Source organism: Polypterus senegalus, chromosome 10 (genome assembly GCF_016835505.1).
Source record: "Polypterus senegalus isolate Bchr_013 chromosome 10, ASM1683550v1, whole genome shotgun sequence".
Classification (NCBI taxonomy): domain Eukaryota; kingdom Metazoa; phylum Chordata; class Cladistia; order Polypteriformes; family Polypteridae; genus Polypterus; species Polypterus senegalus.
The window spans coordinates 176646626-176664789 of NC_053163.1; the positions used below are offsets into that span (position 1 = coordinate 176646626).

Here is an 18164-nt window from a genome sequence, read left to right on the forward strand (position 1 = left end):
TTTTTTAAATATGTGGACATACCAAGATTTGATCTTAATTGAAAAAGTTCCTATAGATAAAGATGATATGTAATATAGCAAACATCATGCCCATTTATGTTTTTTAGTTTAATTCATTGAGTAAAATTAGATAAGCATAACCTGAAATACCTCAAATTAGATTTAGAGAGAGGATTGTGTCTAAGGCTGCCTTATTAAAAGTTAGAATTTGGGCTGTATCTGTGCACCTGAGAATAGCACAGTGATAGTGCTGCTACCTTGCAGTAAAGAAACACCAGGGTTCTCGTGTCTGCATGGGTTTCCTCCCACAGTTTGGTGGATTGGAGATACTAAATTGGCCCGTGTGTGTGTGTTTGTGTCCATGTGTGCTCACCCTGTGATGGACTGTTACCCTCCCTGGGTTTTGTTCCTGCCTTGTGCCACATGCTTACTGGGATGGGCTCCCACAACCCAGCTCAGTATTAAGCTCGCTTATAAAATGGTATTGTCTTTCATGGGATGAACTTACTTTTTCACATGACAGTGTATTTGTATACAATTTATAGTATAGCATTATTTATTTTAATATGTGTATCTCATATTTTATACTTTCTTACAGTTTTGTGTACGCATTGAAAAAAATCCTGGCCTTGGCTTTAGCATCTCTGGAGGAATTAGCGGACAAGGCAACCCATTTAAGCCTTCAGATATGGTAAGACTGCTGGATGTTGATTTGCCCAAACAGAAAATATTAACAAAGAAAATTGTTTTCAAATTCAAGCAGGGCAATTTCAGTCGTATGTAATATTACAGACTCCATGTTGAAATATAAAATCCATGACAGGGACCCACTCATAACATCCACATAAGAGCAATTTAGAATTATCAATTAACCTAACGTGTTTTTGTGATGTGAGGTGAAATGTGTTGAAAAAACTATGCGGATAAGGGGGTATGCGGGTATGGGGGTGTGGCGTGCAAATTCCGTAAAGATAGCCATCACTCTCTGGATCCATCATGACACTCAAGTAAATTCAGGTAAACTATAAAATGTTTTTACAATAACCTTGTAGTCAAACAGACATACTGGAAGTTAAAAGAGTGATCTATAATAAATGGAGAATTACCGATTGGACAGATGTATTGATCATTTGCACATTGGCTCCAGTGCCCTTGTTTTACCTTTACCTGTATTTCCTAAGGTTTGCCTCTTTTCAGGTCACTTAAATGTGACTTGTAGTCTTGAACATATTTAGTTAGTCTCTATTCATTCTCTGCAGAAAGGAACACTTTGGTAATTTTCAAGTCAAAGTTATTTCTTCACAAACATCCTAGATATGCATTTGCCACATGAAATTGTGTTCTGAAGTTAAATGTTTTTATACAAATTTTGAAAAAATGCATAGCCAGTCCTGGCATTTTACAGTGAACACTATAGGACAGGGGCAGAGTGGTGGCTCTCAGGCTAGGGATCTGCAACTGGTGATCAGAAGGCTGTCAGTTCGAATCTCGTATAAACACCAAAAGTGACTCTACTTCATTGGGTCCTTGTTAATCTACATCCAACCCTGCATGTAGGCCCTCAAACCTGCAGGGAAAAACCTGGAGACTGGTTGCAAAATTGGCACTGCAGCCGCCATAAAAAACCTCACACAGTTCCACTCCATCTGAACTAGTGTGGTGCTGAGGTGTCACCCGTCACACAGCTGCACTCGAGTCCTAATCTAGGATCCTGAGTTGGTTTGTCATGTGGTGAGTGTGGCAATGTGGTGTATCAGTCCCTGCTCCTAACCTATAGGACATGAAGCTCCAACAGAAAAATGAAAAACTTACAGAGTACAATATGATTCAATAAAAAAATTCCTTCTCTGTTTTCAATGCACATTTGTTACAACAAAAGGGATCATTTGATTGCATATTCCTGGGATTATTTTTCTCGAGGTAAGGATACATTTTCTATTCTCACATAAATATGGAAGTAAATCAAAGTGAATCCAGAAACAGTTTACTGTGATTTTGACTTTCGAGAGGAAACCATCACCACCACCGGGTGGGTGAAAGGTTACTGAGGAAGAAGATAAGGTATCACATACAGATGATCCTCTTTTAAAAAGGCTGAATCTCATATTATTGGTGTTTGTTATTTTGCTCAGAAATTACCTGTATGAGCTATTTTGCAATGTGTGCCTAATCGCAAGACAGATCAATACTTAATAACTGTTGTAGCTGCGCCTGTTGAAGGTTTTCCAATAGTTTAAAGTACAGCTATTAGAAAAGCCATCTAGCTTCAAATCAGGAACTTTGTTAAACAGAACCTTCCAGATTTTCCTCATCTTGCACCCTCATCCACGCAGGAAAAATTATTGCTCAATTTCAAGGAGTTAGACTCCATCTCTACAATATATAAAATCCTTTTACAATCCCTTCCTTTCAAAGATCCAAGAGGACACTGGGAAAATGACCTCTCAATTAATATATCAGAAAAGGAGTGGAAAGTAGCAATGCAGAGAATTCACTCAAGCTCCATATGCGCAAAGCATACAATTATACAACTCAAATTTATATATCGAGCACATCTGTCTTGACTAAAACTCTCCAAAATGTTTCCAGGGCGAGATCCAACCTGCGAACGTTGCAATCAAGTCCCAGCCTCACTGGGTCACATGTTCTGGGCCTGCACCAAATTAACATTATTCTGGACAAAAATTTTTAATTACCTCTCAGACAGCCTTGGACTCACAATCCCTCCTAACCCATTAACAGCTGTGTTTGGGGTTCTTCCAGAGGGGCTTAAAGTGGAGAAAGACAAACAAATTGTGATTGCATTCACTACACTGTTGGCACGCAGACTTATTCTGATAAACTGGAAGAACCCAAACTCTCCTCTTTAAGTCAGTGGGAAACTGATGTGTTATACTATTTGAAATTGGAAAAAATCAAATACTCAGTTAGAGGATCTGTGCAGACTTTTTTCAAAACATGGCAGGATCTAATCAGTAATATTTTAAAATAAGGTCATAAAGCACAGAGAATTTATTAATTTAGGTATTTTTACAAGCCTTAAATTTTACACCGTTTGGCTTGCTCTCTCTCTCAAGGGTGGGGATCGATCTGTTCTTAACATAATTCTTTTTTTTGTAAAAACTTGATTGCTATGTATTGATTGTAATAAAATTAATAAATAAAAAATAAAAAAAAAGAAAAGCCATCTAGCAGTTAGTATGATTCGTTGTGCAAAATAAACTCCACAGTCCAATTGTCTTCATTTTATTAGTGAAGTTCAAAGCCAACAGTTCAGACAAAAAGCTAAGAAGAAAGTTAATAATACACACACAGAAAAAGGAAAAAAGTTCCCGTCTAAGAATCCATTTAAGCTTTTATTATCTAGTTTACATTTTGTAATGTTTTTATCTCTTATCACATAAACTAGGACCTATGTTTGACCTACATACGTGCATAACTGTATTCCCATAATGCCTTTCTGTCTAGTGGTTCATATGTTTTCTTCCTAGCTGTCTTACTTCAATCTGAGAGCATCCATCCATCCATCTATCCATTATCCAACCTGCTACATCCTAACTACAAGGTCACGGGGGTCTGCTGGCCAACACAGGGTGCAAGGCAGGTGACAAACCCCAGGCAGGGCGCCAACCCACCACAGGGCACACACACCAAGCACACATTAGAGACAATTTAGAATCGCCAATGCACCTAACCTGCATGTCTTTGGACTGTGGGAGGAAACCGGAGTACGCGGAGGAAACTCACGCAGACACGGGGAGAACATGCAAACTCCACACAAGGAGGACTCGGGAAATGAACCCGGGCTTCCTAACTGCGAGGCAGCAGCACTACCCACCATGCCACCATGCCGCCATTTGAGAGCGTTCTATTTTCTAAATGCAGAAATATAGCAGAGCATTAAGGACATTTCATTGACTTGTTAGCTTATAGGGGTAAGCATTATCTGTGCAAAACCTACATTCATTCAAATTAAACAAAACTAAGGTAAACTGTCTATTAATATTAACTTAAAAGATTTGGCTTTTGGCTTGCAAATTGAACGTATACAGTAAGTGTTTATGGCTATATGCCCCGTGTCTTATAAGGTTCAATGTAAAATGTCAGGACTGGCTATGTATTTTTTAAAATTATTACAAAAAGTTCAACTTTAGATCACAATTCTGCCTGACAAATGCATTTATGTTTTTTGAAGAAATAACTTAGACTTGAAAAATAATAAACTTAATTAACTAATTCAGGACTGCAGAAAGGTTACTATTATTCATTATTTTGCAGACTTCTATTTATCATACATTTCAGTGATTGGCAAAATAGTTCAGATATATAAAGCAACTGAAAATCTAAATTTTGGATATACAAGATGCTCGCCATTTGCATTATGTAAATTGTTTAGTCACCCGTTAACATAATCAGCACCTTCATAGGCTCCATATTTTGCCAGCCATTAGGAATAAGGAGTTTGGGGAAAAAAATTAATGAATGAATGCTGTGCCAAATGCATTACCTATAGCCCTACCATTAGTGACTCGACAAGAAGATAAATTAGCAACATATGCACGCATGTTATGATGGGTGATTGTGGGTTTGAAAAAATATTTCCAGTATAAAACAAGAAGCAGACACAGAAAAAGATTTGGGGAAAGTCCGTGACCCTGTATAATGAAAATAAGCAAAAAGCAAATAATCTAATAGCAAAGATGAGGTAGACATTTTTTTAGATGAAGGGTGATAGTGAATTGACACAAAGATGGCCAAACTGCTGGTCATATGCTCTTCCAGGCAGGAAGGGCTGCATCCAGAGGGAAGAACAATGGAAGTGACATCAGAGGTGGAATGTCCGTCTATCTTCCCTTCTGCAGAGGGATGAAGAGAGGAGACATTAGCCAACTCCTGGTTCGGCGGATAACTACTATCACCAAAGCCCTTAAGTTACCTCCCAAAAGTATACGTGTGACACTAGATATTTAAAGAAGAAGTGAGTGGTTAAATAGCCCGAATGTCAGTGAACCAGGATCATTTTGGATTGTCAATACATTTAAAAAGAGAGGAGGTACAGGTAGTAGAGCAGGGTGTAAATATGGAAAGATGAGAAATTAGTGGCAATAAGGAGCAGCGCCAAGCAGGGACTTACAGGTCATAAGGAGATTTTTGAACCAGAGCATCTTTGTGAGGCCAGTTGAGTTGGTATAACAGGGGAGTTGGATAACAAAGAAGCACAATAGCATCATAGCAGAATTCTGGAGGAGTTGCAAAAGTTGGACACAGGTTGATATGATGTTTAACTAACTGGGTCTAACATGGAGCTTACTAGGTGCCTAAACAAGTAGAAGTTTGGTAGCAATAGTGTTGTGGAGGTTATGGATTATACTGAAACTTTGAAGGAGGAAGCAACATGACTGAGTCAATGGAGAAGTAAGGGGAAAGGGTCCTGCAAAGCTTCACTCACTGAGGTTCTTGTCAGTAGCTAATGGGTCGAAGGTGACATGTACAATGGCAACATTTTCTGTACAGGGAGATACAGATGACAGGTACAATGTATCAGAATTGCAGAGACTGTGTCGTTTAAGACGATTTAGCTACAAGACATTGGTAGACCGATATAGGAAGATTTTGGTCAAAACATGAGGACTGAAAGGATTTTTGTTTGATATGTTAAGATGATCAAAGGAGTTGAGAATAAATGTGAGTGTGTTGAAGGAAAACAATATAATAGGAGAAGAGATGAGTACCCAGCACTGATCCATTGAGAGAGATTATGAGGAGAGTTTAATGGATCATAACATCAGGAATAGAAGGGTCAATCAGAATGTTCTCCAGTCTAGTGCATAATCTCGATTCCAAAAACACAGAGAGAAGTGTGAAAGCAGAGTGTAGTTAAGCTGATGAGATATCTAGATGGATAAGCAGCATGAGCCAAACCTAAATATTCACTATTTTAAATTTGACAATGCCAGCTTTGGAAGTCAGACTGCAAAGGGTCTTGCAGTGAGGGGCTGGAAAGAGAAGAACTGTGCAAAAACGTTCTCCAGTGTTTTATAGAAATAGCAGAAAGTAAACCGACTGGTAATTGTTGATAGACAAGGACAAGATTGAGGATAAACAAGGCTTTTTTAGGTTAACTATAATACGAGTCTCCGTGAGAAATTGAGTAATGTTGGCATTCAATAAGTCAAACACCATGGAGCTCCTACAAGATGCGTACTAGCTCACAGTAACCAGTCAGAAATAAAACACAGGGCTAAGTGGATTCTTATATGCAATGGGATATGGACTGGGAGAAAGGGAAGTATGAAGTATGCAAATCCGGTATCCTGACATTTAGCTCTTGAGTTTTCTACAGAGCTCTTGATATCTATGGCAAAGCCAAGAACACGGTAGGAATAAAATATATGTTACCTGTGCCACAGTTCCAGCTGCAGAATTATAAGTTGTATACTACTTCATTGCATTAATAAAGATGTATGATATTTAACCCTTCACACCAGCTCAGACCCTGGATATCATCTTCATTAGATACTGGGCATTGAGATCTTGAAGGTTTAGGTGCATAGCAGGTGATAAATGGCATATCATCAAGTACATATCTGAAAGGCAAAAATTCTAACATGTCTTACCAAGTGATTCCTAACCTCATGTCACTTTTGACTTATAGGGTATCTTTGTTACTAGGGTACAACCTGATGGACCTGCTGCCAACGTGCTCCGACCTGGTGACAAGATTCTTAAGGTAAGGGAATGCGGGCAATTACACGTGTGCACAATTTTGTTGATATACAGAACTGACACTGACTTACAAGTGTTTAGTTTTGAATGATGCCTTATTAATAAGAAACTAACAATCAAGGGCAAAATACCACTGTTTCAAGTTGCAAGAACTCCTGTTAAGTTCTGGAAGCCTATCAGCCTTGCAGGTAGGTAGTCATGCTTGTGTGTTTTAATCACTGATCTTCTACTGTACATGTGTCCTACCGTTCAGATGATCTGATATCCTTCTGAAGATGTTTTTGATACAGCACAAAGTTTATGGTTCCTACCAATGGATCAAAGTCATCCAGTCCTTCATGCAGAAATGGATTCCCAAACCATGGCCCAGCTGTAGATTTCATACTGTAATTGTTTTGTACCATTGCTGTCATGATATTCGAGTCTAGTTTGTTTTGACATCATTGCCATTTTGTGATGTTTTTTTCAATGATTGCAGCCATGTTGTTGATGGTATTGACCTATCATTGCTAACAAATGACCAGTTGTGGTATTACATGTGTCAAAATTGAAACACCATTATAAAAGATGGAAGTGGATATTTATGTGATTTGTAGGTTTGCTTTGAAGACTCTTCTTTTAAACATGTATTTGTATTCACTTTTGAGTCACAGACCAGGTATTAACCTTTTCTTTTTGTATTATGATTTTTGATTTCTTAGTTTATGCCTTTTGACTACTCTTTTCCTCCACACTTAACAATCTTCATTTCCTGGTTAAAACACTCTAAATATAATTTCTGTGTTGGACAAAAGGATTTCACTACCTCGCATGGCAAACTAATAAAAATAGCACCTTATTCTGGTGCGTCTCTTTTTTCACAAATTCTCTTCTTACAGGATTCCAAAAATGATCTGCTACTCATCGTGCATTATTTGTAACAATGGCTAAGAAAAAATGTTAACCATGTTTTCATGGAGTATGGAGATAATAGATGGGCCTCAATGGTGACCAAACTTGAACAAAAGCAAATAATATCAAAAGGTCCATGAAAATATATCCATGGCACATAAATCAAATAACAAAGAGCCAATCATATCTTCACGACATTCCAAACTCTGTGTTGTTCACATCCAAATCAGAGACAGAGTCCTTGAGCCTCACACACTGTGGTCTGTCTGACAAATAGTCCATTATCCAGGACACTACAGGCTCATCCACCAGCCTGTCTCTAAATTTACCCCTTAACAGTGATGGCGGATGATGCTGAAGGCACTCAAGAAATGAAAAAACATCATCCTTACAGTGCTGCCAGCTTTGCCCAAGTGAGAATAAGCCTTATGGAGCAGATACTGTAGATAGTGGCAGTTTCGGTTGACTCCAAGCGCCTTTGCCATTTCTGGGAGCATCTTAAACTCGAAACCATCAATAGTCATGAACCGAGATGATGTCACTTGATGTTGATGGTCAAACAGACTTCTGGCTTTTAATCCAGCCATCATTGTTGGAACATCACAGGGCTTTGAGTGCCACCATGAAAAGGACACCGGAAAAGGAAACAGAAGAGAGAGTAGGGTTTAGTACAGATTTTAGAGCCACCATGAATAGTTATTATCATGAGTTGGATATACAGAGTATCAGGATTTTTAACAGGAAAGCCCAAGATCCCACTGCAGTCAGAAGATGATTTTTACTAAAAAGCTAAGAGTTCTTCTTTACCTCAATTGGCAAAGACAGCCGTACCCTGCACTGTGAAACCTGGCAGCCTGAGTTCGCATCAAGCAGCAGAGAGGATCGCTGCTCAACAAGTTTCTTGCTGGTGACAGGGTCTTCTGCATTTATTTATTTTTTCTTATCATTTGAAACTAATTTTCCCAAATCGTCAGCTCTTGACTTAATACTACTGTACAGGGGTGATCCTAATGTTTCCTTTCTCATTTCATTACAGGCCAATGGACATATTTTTTCACACATGGAACATGAAAAAGCTGTGTCCCTACTGAAGAGTTTCCAGAACACAGTGGACCTGGTAATCTTGAGGGAGAATACATCTTAAATATCTTTTTTTTTTACAACTTCAGTAATCACTATTGAATGACCTTTTGAAATCTATAAAATTCCCAGACTTTTTATTTATACATAGAAACAAAAAATGTTTGCCAATTGCTGGACCAATGGCAAACCTCAGTGCCAAATGAATACATATCCATATAATATTATTCATACAGAGGTGAAAAAAAAAGAAGTTTAAAAATTTGATGTTGGTGTGATTGCAGTTCACTTCTATTTTTTCAGCCTGAGGCTGTAGATTGGTGCAATTTTTTTAACTTTTTATTTATTGATTTTGCATTGAGAAGGTTTTGTTTTTTTTTTCCATTTCAAATTTTGAGCACAAAAGCACACAAATGCTATTTAGGAACTACATTTAACATTAACACTGCCTCAACTTTGTATATGCCTTTTGTATATATATAAATATATATACATATATATATTGAAAATAAGAATAACAGGTCTGCAAAGAGAAAGAAAAGAATGTATGCTATTTTCTTAAAAATTACAATGTAAAAAATGCTCTCTGAAGCCCTCAAGGAAGTATAAAAAAACGATTTGCAGGCTTGTTGAAAAACAAGTATATCGTAACATTTTAAAATGACTTTTGCCAGTATTTTTTGTATCCTACTGCTTTCTCATTATGTAACTGTATAATTGCACAATCATTTTTAACGGGGCTTGATTTGATTCCCCGACGTGTATATATTTTGGTTGACATATAATTGTCTATCTGGTCCGTTCATCTCTGCTATTCATACCAACAATTCCCTGCCAAACAGCCGCTCATTTACTGCAAGAGGCTTTAAAAAAAACAGCCATTTAAGACAAAGGCTTTACTCTATGACTGGGACTCGCCGAAAGTAGGGCTGTCTGACATGTCCAGGAGGCTTAAGGACACGAGAACCTCAGGTGCAACATACTGGAAAGACGTGATCAGGCTAACGAGAAAAATTACTGACACCTAGAGCTGCAGTACTGACACTGAGCACATATTTTAATTCTTATGTAAAAAGTGACTGGAAGGCATAAGAGAGAACTGTCAACAAAACTATTAGATTTTTAAAACCAGTAACATCAGTTTGTATTCAAAGTTGTCTGTTAAAAACTGTGATACTTCATCATTTCAAAAATGAATAACTATGGAAAGAGATTTTCCAAAATGACAGTTTTTCTAAATCAGGTAATTAGTTTTATTTTACACTTAGACAAAATGTACTTATATAAGTATTGTTCTTATATAACTTCATATACAGTATATACTGTATATGTGTAGAAGTTAAGAATGTGTGCATATCTACATGTATCTTTAATTATCTAAATATCTAACAGTTATCTAGCTATATATACTGTATATATATGTTCTCACAGAATATATATATATATATATATATAGTGTCATGGATCAGCACCAGAGGATAACCTTCCCAACTCAGAAAAGGTATGCAATACCCTGCTACAACAAAAGGTTGCATCAATGCTAACAATACCATCTGTTTTCTCCTCTGTAGCTCTGAAAACACACCCAGTGCTGGCACCTCAGCCACGCCCCTGCTCAATTAAACCACACCTCTTCCTGTCAGGTCAACATAATTTCAAGGGCTACCAGAAAATGGCATCTCAGTCTAAGGAACACAATCCTCTATGACAGAGATCGCCAACCCTATTTTGTAATATATATTACAGAAGAAACACAGAAAAAAGCATTGGGGCACCCTCAGGCAAACACAAATTAAGGTGTGTTGCAAGTAACATCTTCAGAAGAACAAGTCTATCATCAGACAATAGATACAGTACATGGCGGTGGTGCCAGTTATAAAGGTGGTGAGGTGGAAGGCACGGGCCCAGAAACCCCAGGACCAGAATTGATGTCACATGCCTTCAAAATGCTGGAATGAGATGACACCTTCCAGGTGAGTCTCTGCTTTGTGGTCGCTGCACCAGAAGGGGCGGAGTCAGTTGCCTTCATTGGGTGGTTTCTCTGAGTTGTGGGTGGAAAAAAAAAACAGCATTGTCAGCAAAAACACCCCTTCATGTCCCTGAGTGGCAGTGCTTACATCTGCTGACCCCGAAAGGCAACTCACTGACATGCATGATTGACTATATATACATATATATATATGCACAGAGACTATACACTATACATATATATATATATATATATATACACACACAGTGGAACCTCGGTTTGCGAGCATAATTCGTTCCGGAAACTCGCAGTCCAAAGCACTCGTATATAAAAGTGAATTTCCCCATAAGAAATAATGGAAACTCAGATGATTCATTCCACAACCCAAAACTATTCATATAAAAATGATTAATACAAAATATAAAGTAAAAATACATAAAATAAATTAACCTGTACCTTACCTTTGAAAAGAATCATGGCTGGTGTGAGTGAGTTTCTAAATTCTTGTGGGATTCCACCCAGCAGGACGTCATGCGGAAGAACATCCCAAAGCAATCGCAGTATCCCAGCGCTGTAGCAGTTCGCTGTAAAAAGTGAATCCAGAAAGATCGCGGACATGCTATAATCGCCTGCCGTCAGTGGGTGATACAAGGAACAAGGAACATTATAAATACGCAGGACACAGTACTACTTGGCCACGACCTTGCCTGAATGCTGTGTCTGTGTATAGGAGAGTGACAGATCCTGCTACAATAAATAACTGCGCTGTTGCTGTTTCAAGCTGAATAAAGCTGGTGGTGCAAGATGGGGACTCGCACGTCACAGCACACACACACACAGTCACAATGCTGTAGTAAACAGTATACGCTCGTACCGATGTTGACTATATGAGTGAGGCACGCTGACTCAGACGGAGAATAGGAGATGATTGCCCATAATCCCGCAGCGAGAGAGAGACAGAAGAACCATCAGCTCAGTTGTGATTACATGATGCTCAGCAGACAAAGCATATACATACTACTTGTATTGCAAGACGTCGCTCATTAATCAAGTCAAAATTTATTAAAAATTTTGACTTGTCTTGCAAAACACTTGTAAACAAAGTTACTCGCAAACCGAGGTTCCACTGTATATACAGTATAAACACACACACATATATATGCATATTATACATAAAAAGGTTAAGTCAAGATAAAATAGGTATTAAGTTAGAGAAGAATTTAAAAGTGACATCTTCAGCTGCACTTTTTGAGGGAAGCACATGCACTACTGAATATCATCTGTTAAATTAAATATAGCAGATATGCTTATGTGTGAAAGCCATTATCTCTCTCTAAATTTGAGACTCTTGACCCTGATGTCTGCTGTCCCAGTGGTGTAACTAAAAGCTGATAAGTCATAGGGCAAAAAAATAAAAGGCTTCCCTCATATGAAATTAAACTAATTCCAATTAAAAATGACTATCAACAACAAGATGTGTCAAGAATATAAGCTACAGAAAAGGCCAGTGGTCATAATTTAGCTTTATGGAGTTGTGGGAATGACATCATCATTAACCTGTTTATTCCAATGTCAAGCACAAAGGCACAATAATAATTAAGCCTTGCAGAACAACCACCATGCTGACCCCGAGGGCCCCCCAGCCCTATGTTCCTTGATACAACTGCCCTGTCTGCACCTCCTATAGTCACACCACTGCCCAGTCAATTCAGTTCAATTCATTTTGTATGGCGGTCTTCACAGAGTGCAGGCGCACAGTGCTGTGACAAGTTCTCAGGTAAAACGGAAGTATAAATTTTACAAATTATTAAGTGATGAATTAGTACACATAAAGACAAAGATTTGTTTAAACACACAAGAAACAAGGTTGAAACTGCTCAACCAACAATGTCTGTCCATTAATTAACTGTTGAACTATGGCTAGTTGACAAGGGGACAGAGAAAAAGAAAAACTCCAATCGGCAGCATCACTGGAGAAATTAAAGCTTTGGGTAGTTGGGTCTCCATATCTAAAATAAAAGAGGAAAAAGTCAGAAAGAGTCACAGTCCTAGTGACCCTGAGCCAACTGGTCGCCCACCATCTACAGTTGAGTCTGTGCTGGACCATCTAATCTGATGATAGAACCTTTCCAAATGCTTCCTTCAGTCCTAAGCTTGGAGCCTAAATAACAAGATGCTTAAATCTATGGTACATTTCATGGCTGACATGGTGAACAAAGTCACATTATAGCAAAGAAAATAAAAATGAAGAAACAGATGGCTTGAGGAGTATGTCATGAACATCTCAGTAAGCTGATGGACTAAATAAGTGAATGGTTTGGGCTGTGTATTTTGGTAGCAAAGCCTCAGGACTTTTTTGTAAAACTGAATTAGTTTTACCAAAATATAGTTGCAGTCTTCAAAAGAGACTCTAGGTCAGGGGTATCAAGCTCAGATCCTGCGGAGGTTGCAGGTTTATTTTTCCGGACACTTCAGTAACCAATTATTGCTGCTAATGGGACAGCAATTCTTCATTTGCTTTTAAAGACTCAGAACCCCAATTGTGTATTTATGTTTTCGTAAACACCAAACAAGAACGAAATGCAAAGCCGGCCAACAGATGACCAGGTAACTCAGGAGTCTCAATCTTAATATTTTTCTCTCCAACCAAATTTTCAACTGAAGCAAATTCAGATGTTGTTTAATTTATTACAGCTACTTAGTGCTTTTACTTCGCCGTGCCAAACGTTTCTAAAGCGGTTGATTTTGTTTTTTCCCAGAGAGCTCCATGACATGTTTTGTGGATCAGAGATAATGAACATTTCTCAAAACTCTGTTTTTCTTTTCAGACATTTTTTCATGATGGGTCTACTATGGAACTAATGAAGCTTAAGCTTCAGGGCCATTAACCTGAAAGGATCCCAGAAGTGATTTTAATTCAAATTACTTAAACATTTTGGGTGTCTACTGTATGAGAAGCGGTTTTTGAAAAATAATAATATTAATGACATAGTATAAACTAGTACAGTAATTTTAATCAAAATCTGAGATGTAGTGGCTATTTATTTTTAATTTGTGGTGGTCTGTTGTGGAACAACCCCATTGAAGATTGAAGATAAGATAAAAGATAAAAGTTGTTACCCAGATCTCACTATTGGTTCTACAGGGGCACCCATAACAGTTCAAGCTTCAGGACCCCAAAAAATGTAGGTTCTGCATTTAATTGAAACAGGTATAGGATGATGGACACCATCATGCAAACAGGCTCAGGTTCGCTGGTCATCTGTTGGCCCACTTTGAATCTCATTGTAGTTTGGGTGCTCTTAAAAGGCAAGCAGAATCAAAGCAAAAGACGTTAAGTTCAATTAGCACGAGTTACTGAGGACAAATTAAGAATCTGGAAGGAACAAATGCCTGCAGTCACTTTGACCCAACAGGATCTAACTTTAACGCCAATCCAGGGGTTAATTCTTTTTTCTTCTCTGCAGAAAAGGCTATGAATGAGCCATTATTGATTTTTGCTTTGGAGAGAACACCAAATGAACGGTTATCTAAAGAATAAATAACCCTGAATGCTTAGCTAATCAAAATCTTAAACATTCGCTGTCACCCTTGATGATGGCAATGATTTAAATGGGAGCACTGGTATGCATAGCAGAGAGCGGACATTTCATTAGGGTGGCTCCGCTGAAGAGAGTGCTTGTACTGTAAAGTGATTACCTTTAGCTTACAAAGGCCCTTTGAGGTTCCGTCTTTTACGATCAGTTTGGATATTTATACAAAATGTTAATCAAAATAGTAAAAACAGAGGAAAAAAAAAATCACACAGAGGTTTACACGTCAGTTCATAAAACTGGACAACAAATATAAACTGAAAACTACCAACACTACAATGGAGCATCAATTAGTACTGCATTCATAAAAAATTGGTGTTACGTGTTTTTTTTTGAATGAAAGACGATGTAAAACCAAATTTCCTTTGTGATGCTCTGTTAGTCATGTTGCATATTATAATTAGGGTTAGGTTTAGGGTTAGGGTTATCATAATTCCTTGATATAATTATGAATAATTAAGATTTTCATTATTTCATCTCAAATTATAAAACAATCATACATTTTTTCAAACTTTTATTTTATTTAGCACAGTACCGAAATAATGAAGTAAGTGGATCGGAGATTTGTTGGGCTGAATGGCCCGTTCTCGTCTAGATTGTTCTAATGTGATGTAGACAAGGGATGATTAACAAAACCAGCTTAACACCCGTTACACAGCAAAGCCACAATCTTACTTTTTACACTTGGTGAGAGATTCTGGGTGGGTTTCCATATAACACACACACACACAGTATGAACGATAAGTTAATGTGAGATCATCTGAAACCTTATAACTAGACTGCTGAGCTAATGAGAATCTGAAGTCAATTTCTTCTCTTAAGTTCTCTTAAAGAAACACATCTCAAAAGGATAATAGAGTTCAATGAGGAGCAACACAAAAGAGTCAAGGTATGAAGAAGGATGTACAAGTGTTAACTGTAATTGCCCTACTAGAACAGAAACAAATCTCAACAACTATGGACAAACCTAGCATGTCACATCTTCTGGGTCAGTGGAATTGCTAGGTTTTTATCCTACAGTATGTAAAATCCTGTGTACATACTCATTACTTCCATCCTGTTATGACCGGAATGAAGACATATTTGGCCATTACCACTACATTATGACATCAGGAAAGACCTAGTAAATCCTCTTCTTCTTTTTCTTTCGGCTGCTCCCATTAGGGGTTGCCACAGTAGATCATCCAATATTGTTGTCCGTATATTGATTTGACAAAATTTTACACCTAATAACTCCAAAAACTAAAAAAAAAAACAAACCTCAATTTTGAAAAAAGTGGCAGTTACTAGGTTTTTCTATTGCACGTGAGAAATATACACCAACAGAAATTTCAATCAGACCACCATCCACTTTCTAAGTCACTGGGGTCCTATAGAGCTGCATTCTTTCCCAGAGTATCATAATGTCCCAGCATGTCAAGATTATTGTCATGTGTACATAGCAACATGACATTCTTATTTACCTGTCTCCAGCAGAATGGTGGCATCAAACCAACAACAACATTTACTTCAATAGCACATTTTCACACATTTGTCATTCCTATGGATGGCACATCACTCACATTAACACCGCTTTTACAAATCCCATACCAAATAACATATAAATGTGAAGAATTATTATTGTTATCACAACAGAGACATAGGCATTTCAGCATTAACAGAGGTCTATGTTAATTACGGCAATTTCAAACCATCTTAGACGGGTGTTTTCATTTCATTGTCAAATTTGTGGCCTCAAATGATTTGAAGAGAAGCATTAAACATCAAAAAAAGAAATAAAAGAATGAAATAACTATCCATCAATTCATTTATTATTCAACCTGCTTGTTCGAATTATGCACTGCAGGGTCTGAGCTGGTCCTATACCAGCCCTGGACTGGGTGTCAGTCCATTGCAGCCCTTCACACACACACACAATTCAAATGTATTCATTTAAATTTAAGAGCCCAGTGCACCATACAATTAGAATGTTAGAACAATCTGGACGAGAATAGGCCATCCAGTCCAACAAACCTTGGCAGTCCTATTTACTTAATTCTTACAAAATAACATCAAATAAAGTTCTGAAAGTTCCTAAAGTCCTGGGGCCTCATGCATAACGCCGTGCGTAGAACTCGCACTATAACATGACGTAAGCACAAAAGCCGAAATGTGCTTACACACAGAAAAATCTAGATGCAGGAATCTGTGCGTACTCCAACTTCCACATTCTTCCGCTCCATAAATCCTGCTCAGCGTGAAAAGTAACGCTCGTGCACGCACCTTCTGTCCCGCCCCAACTCCTCCCAGAATTACGCCTCTTTGAATATGCAAATCAATATAAATCATCCTTAAGCTCAGCCTTCTGTGAAAAGACAATGGGAAAAGCACAAGGGAAAATACAAGAATTTCAGAGAATACCAAGTGGAGGCAAAGGAAAAACATACTATTTGTTGATTTAAACAGTGGTATAATCAACAAAAGGAAGTTGATCGAGTGACATAGCGTGTCGGAGAAACTCAAAAGCTCAAGTTCACAAAGTTGCACAGTGCCAAAATAAAAAAGAAGTCACATATCAAAGTCGCCGTGAAAAGGCGAGTTGTAGCCCACCGTCTCAGCTTATTAGGGTACAGACAAAAAAAATAGGCACACAATGGGAAAAAGCATGAAATGTCAACTTTAATCACGTAGTTTATTTTGTCATTAAAGTAGAACATCATAAACTTCATCTTAAAATCATTTAATTTACTAGTTTCTCAAATCCTATTGTAACTAAAGTAGCACGTTAAATGCTTTGTTTTGTATTTGATCTTCAATGTGCTCTATGTGTGTGAATCATTACGTGCTTCTGTTCTTTCTCTTTCCCCGACAGGACACAGAATCCATTACATTCGTGATATTACAGCTCTCTGAATAATTAAAATACTGAAATGTATACGTGATATCATTTTCATGATGATTGGAATGAAAGCATGTTATTAAGAACACGATGGCGCAGTGATTGTTCATGTCTCACACAAGATGCTGCTGCGCCATGCGCAACCTTCGATGAAATAATTTATTGTAGCAGTACTGTGTCTCTTTCAAACGTACTAACCTCCAATTCCTGTCCCTACTTTTCTTTCCCCAAATACCCAATCGCCACACAATCAGCTCTGTAATAGAAATTAAGCCATCTGTAAGTTTACAACAACGATTCTTCAAAACTTTTAAGGAAGATTGAAATATCTTCATAGTACGTGTTTAATTATTCTATTCATCTATCCTTCCAGTGTCGTGCCAGCCTCAGTAAATATACAGCGCAAGGCAAGAACAATACGTGAACTTGCTAGCACTGCAGCACCGTGTCCTCTCATGTTTAATTATTAACAATACAAACTATTTAAATGAAGTTAAAGTTTTATCTGTATAATATAATCAACATATTTTGTTGCATTTCATCTTACAAATGATACCGTCATCATATGTAAATACGCACTTTATAACGTGGCGCAGGTTATGCAATATTATAACTGTAGTGCAAGTTTACAGTGAGGTAATTGTACTTATAAGTACAAACAGTTCTACAAGATGCAATTGATCGAGGGCGTTTATAATTTTTGGGATGAAACTGTTTCTGAACCGCGAGGTCCGTACAGGAAAGGCTTTGAAATGTTTTGCCGAGGCTGAGGCAGCGTGGGCTTGATGCTGTATACCGATAATTCTCTTTCCGATCAGCTGCTGCTGTGATTCCCCACTCAGATACAGTGATATAAATACTCCGAGTCGTGCAGTGAGAGTGATATGGAAAAAGATGATCCGCTGTGGCAACTCCTAACGGGAGCAGCTGAAAGAAGAAGAAGGTGCAGTGAGAGTAACAACACTAATGCAGTTATGGTATTTGGAATACTATGGCTATTCCCTGGAACATTATATTGTTACAAGTT

The 18164-nt window shown here is 37.9% G+C and overlaps 1 protein-coding gene across 7 annotated transcripts in view; it reads left to right on the plus strand.

Moving 5' to 3' along the window:
* Window positions 1-8887, plus strand: part of lrrc7 (leucine rich repeat containing 7) — a 495776-nt gene extending 486889 nt beyond the window's left edge. For 6 of the 7 annotated variants that reach the window (XM_039767825.1, XM_039767819.1, XM_039767821.1 and 3 more), the window contains 3 exons: window positions 599-691; window positions 6656-6730; window positions 8654-8887. In XM_039767825.1, the coding sequence (XP_039623759.1) occupies window positions 599-691; window positions 6656-6730; window positions 8654-8761 (276 nt within the window). In that variant the 3' untranslated portion in view covers window positions 8762-8887. Of the gene's footprint in view, window positions 1-598; window positions 692-6655; window positions 6731-8653 lie in introns of those variants that run through there. The other variant, XM_039767823.1, reaches the window with a different exon arrangement.
* The last annotated feature ends 9277 nt before the right edge of the window (window positions 8888-18164 follow it).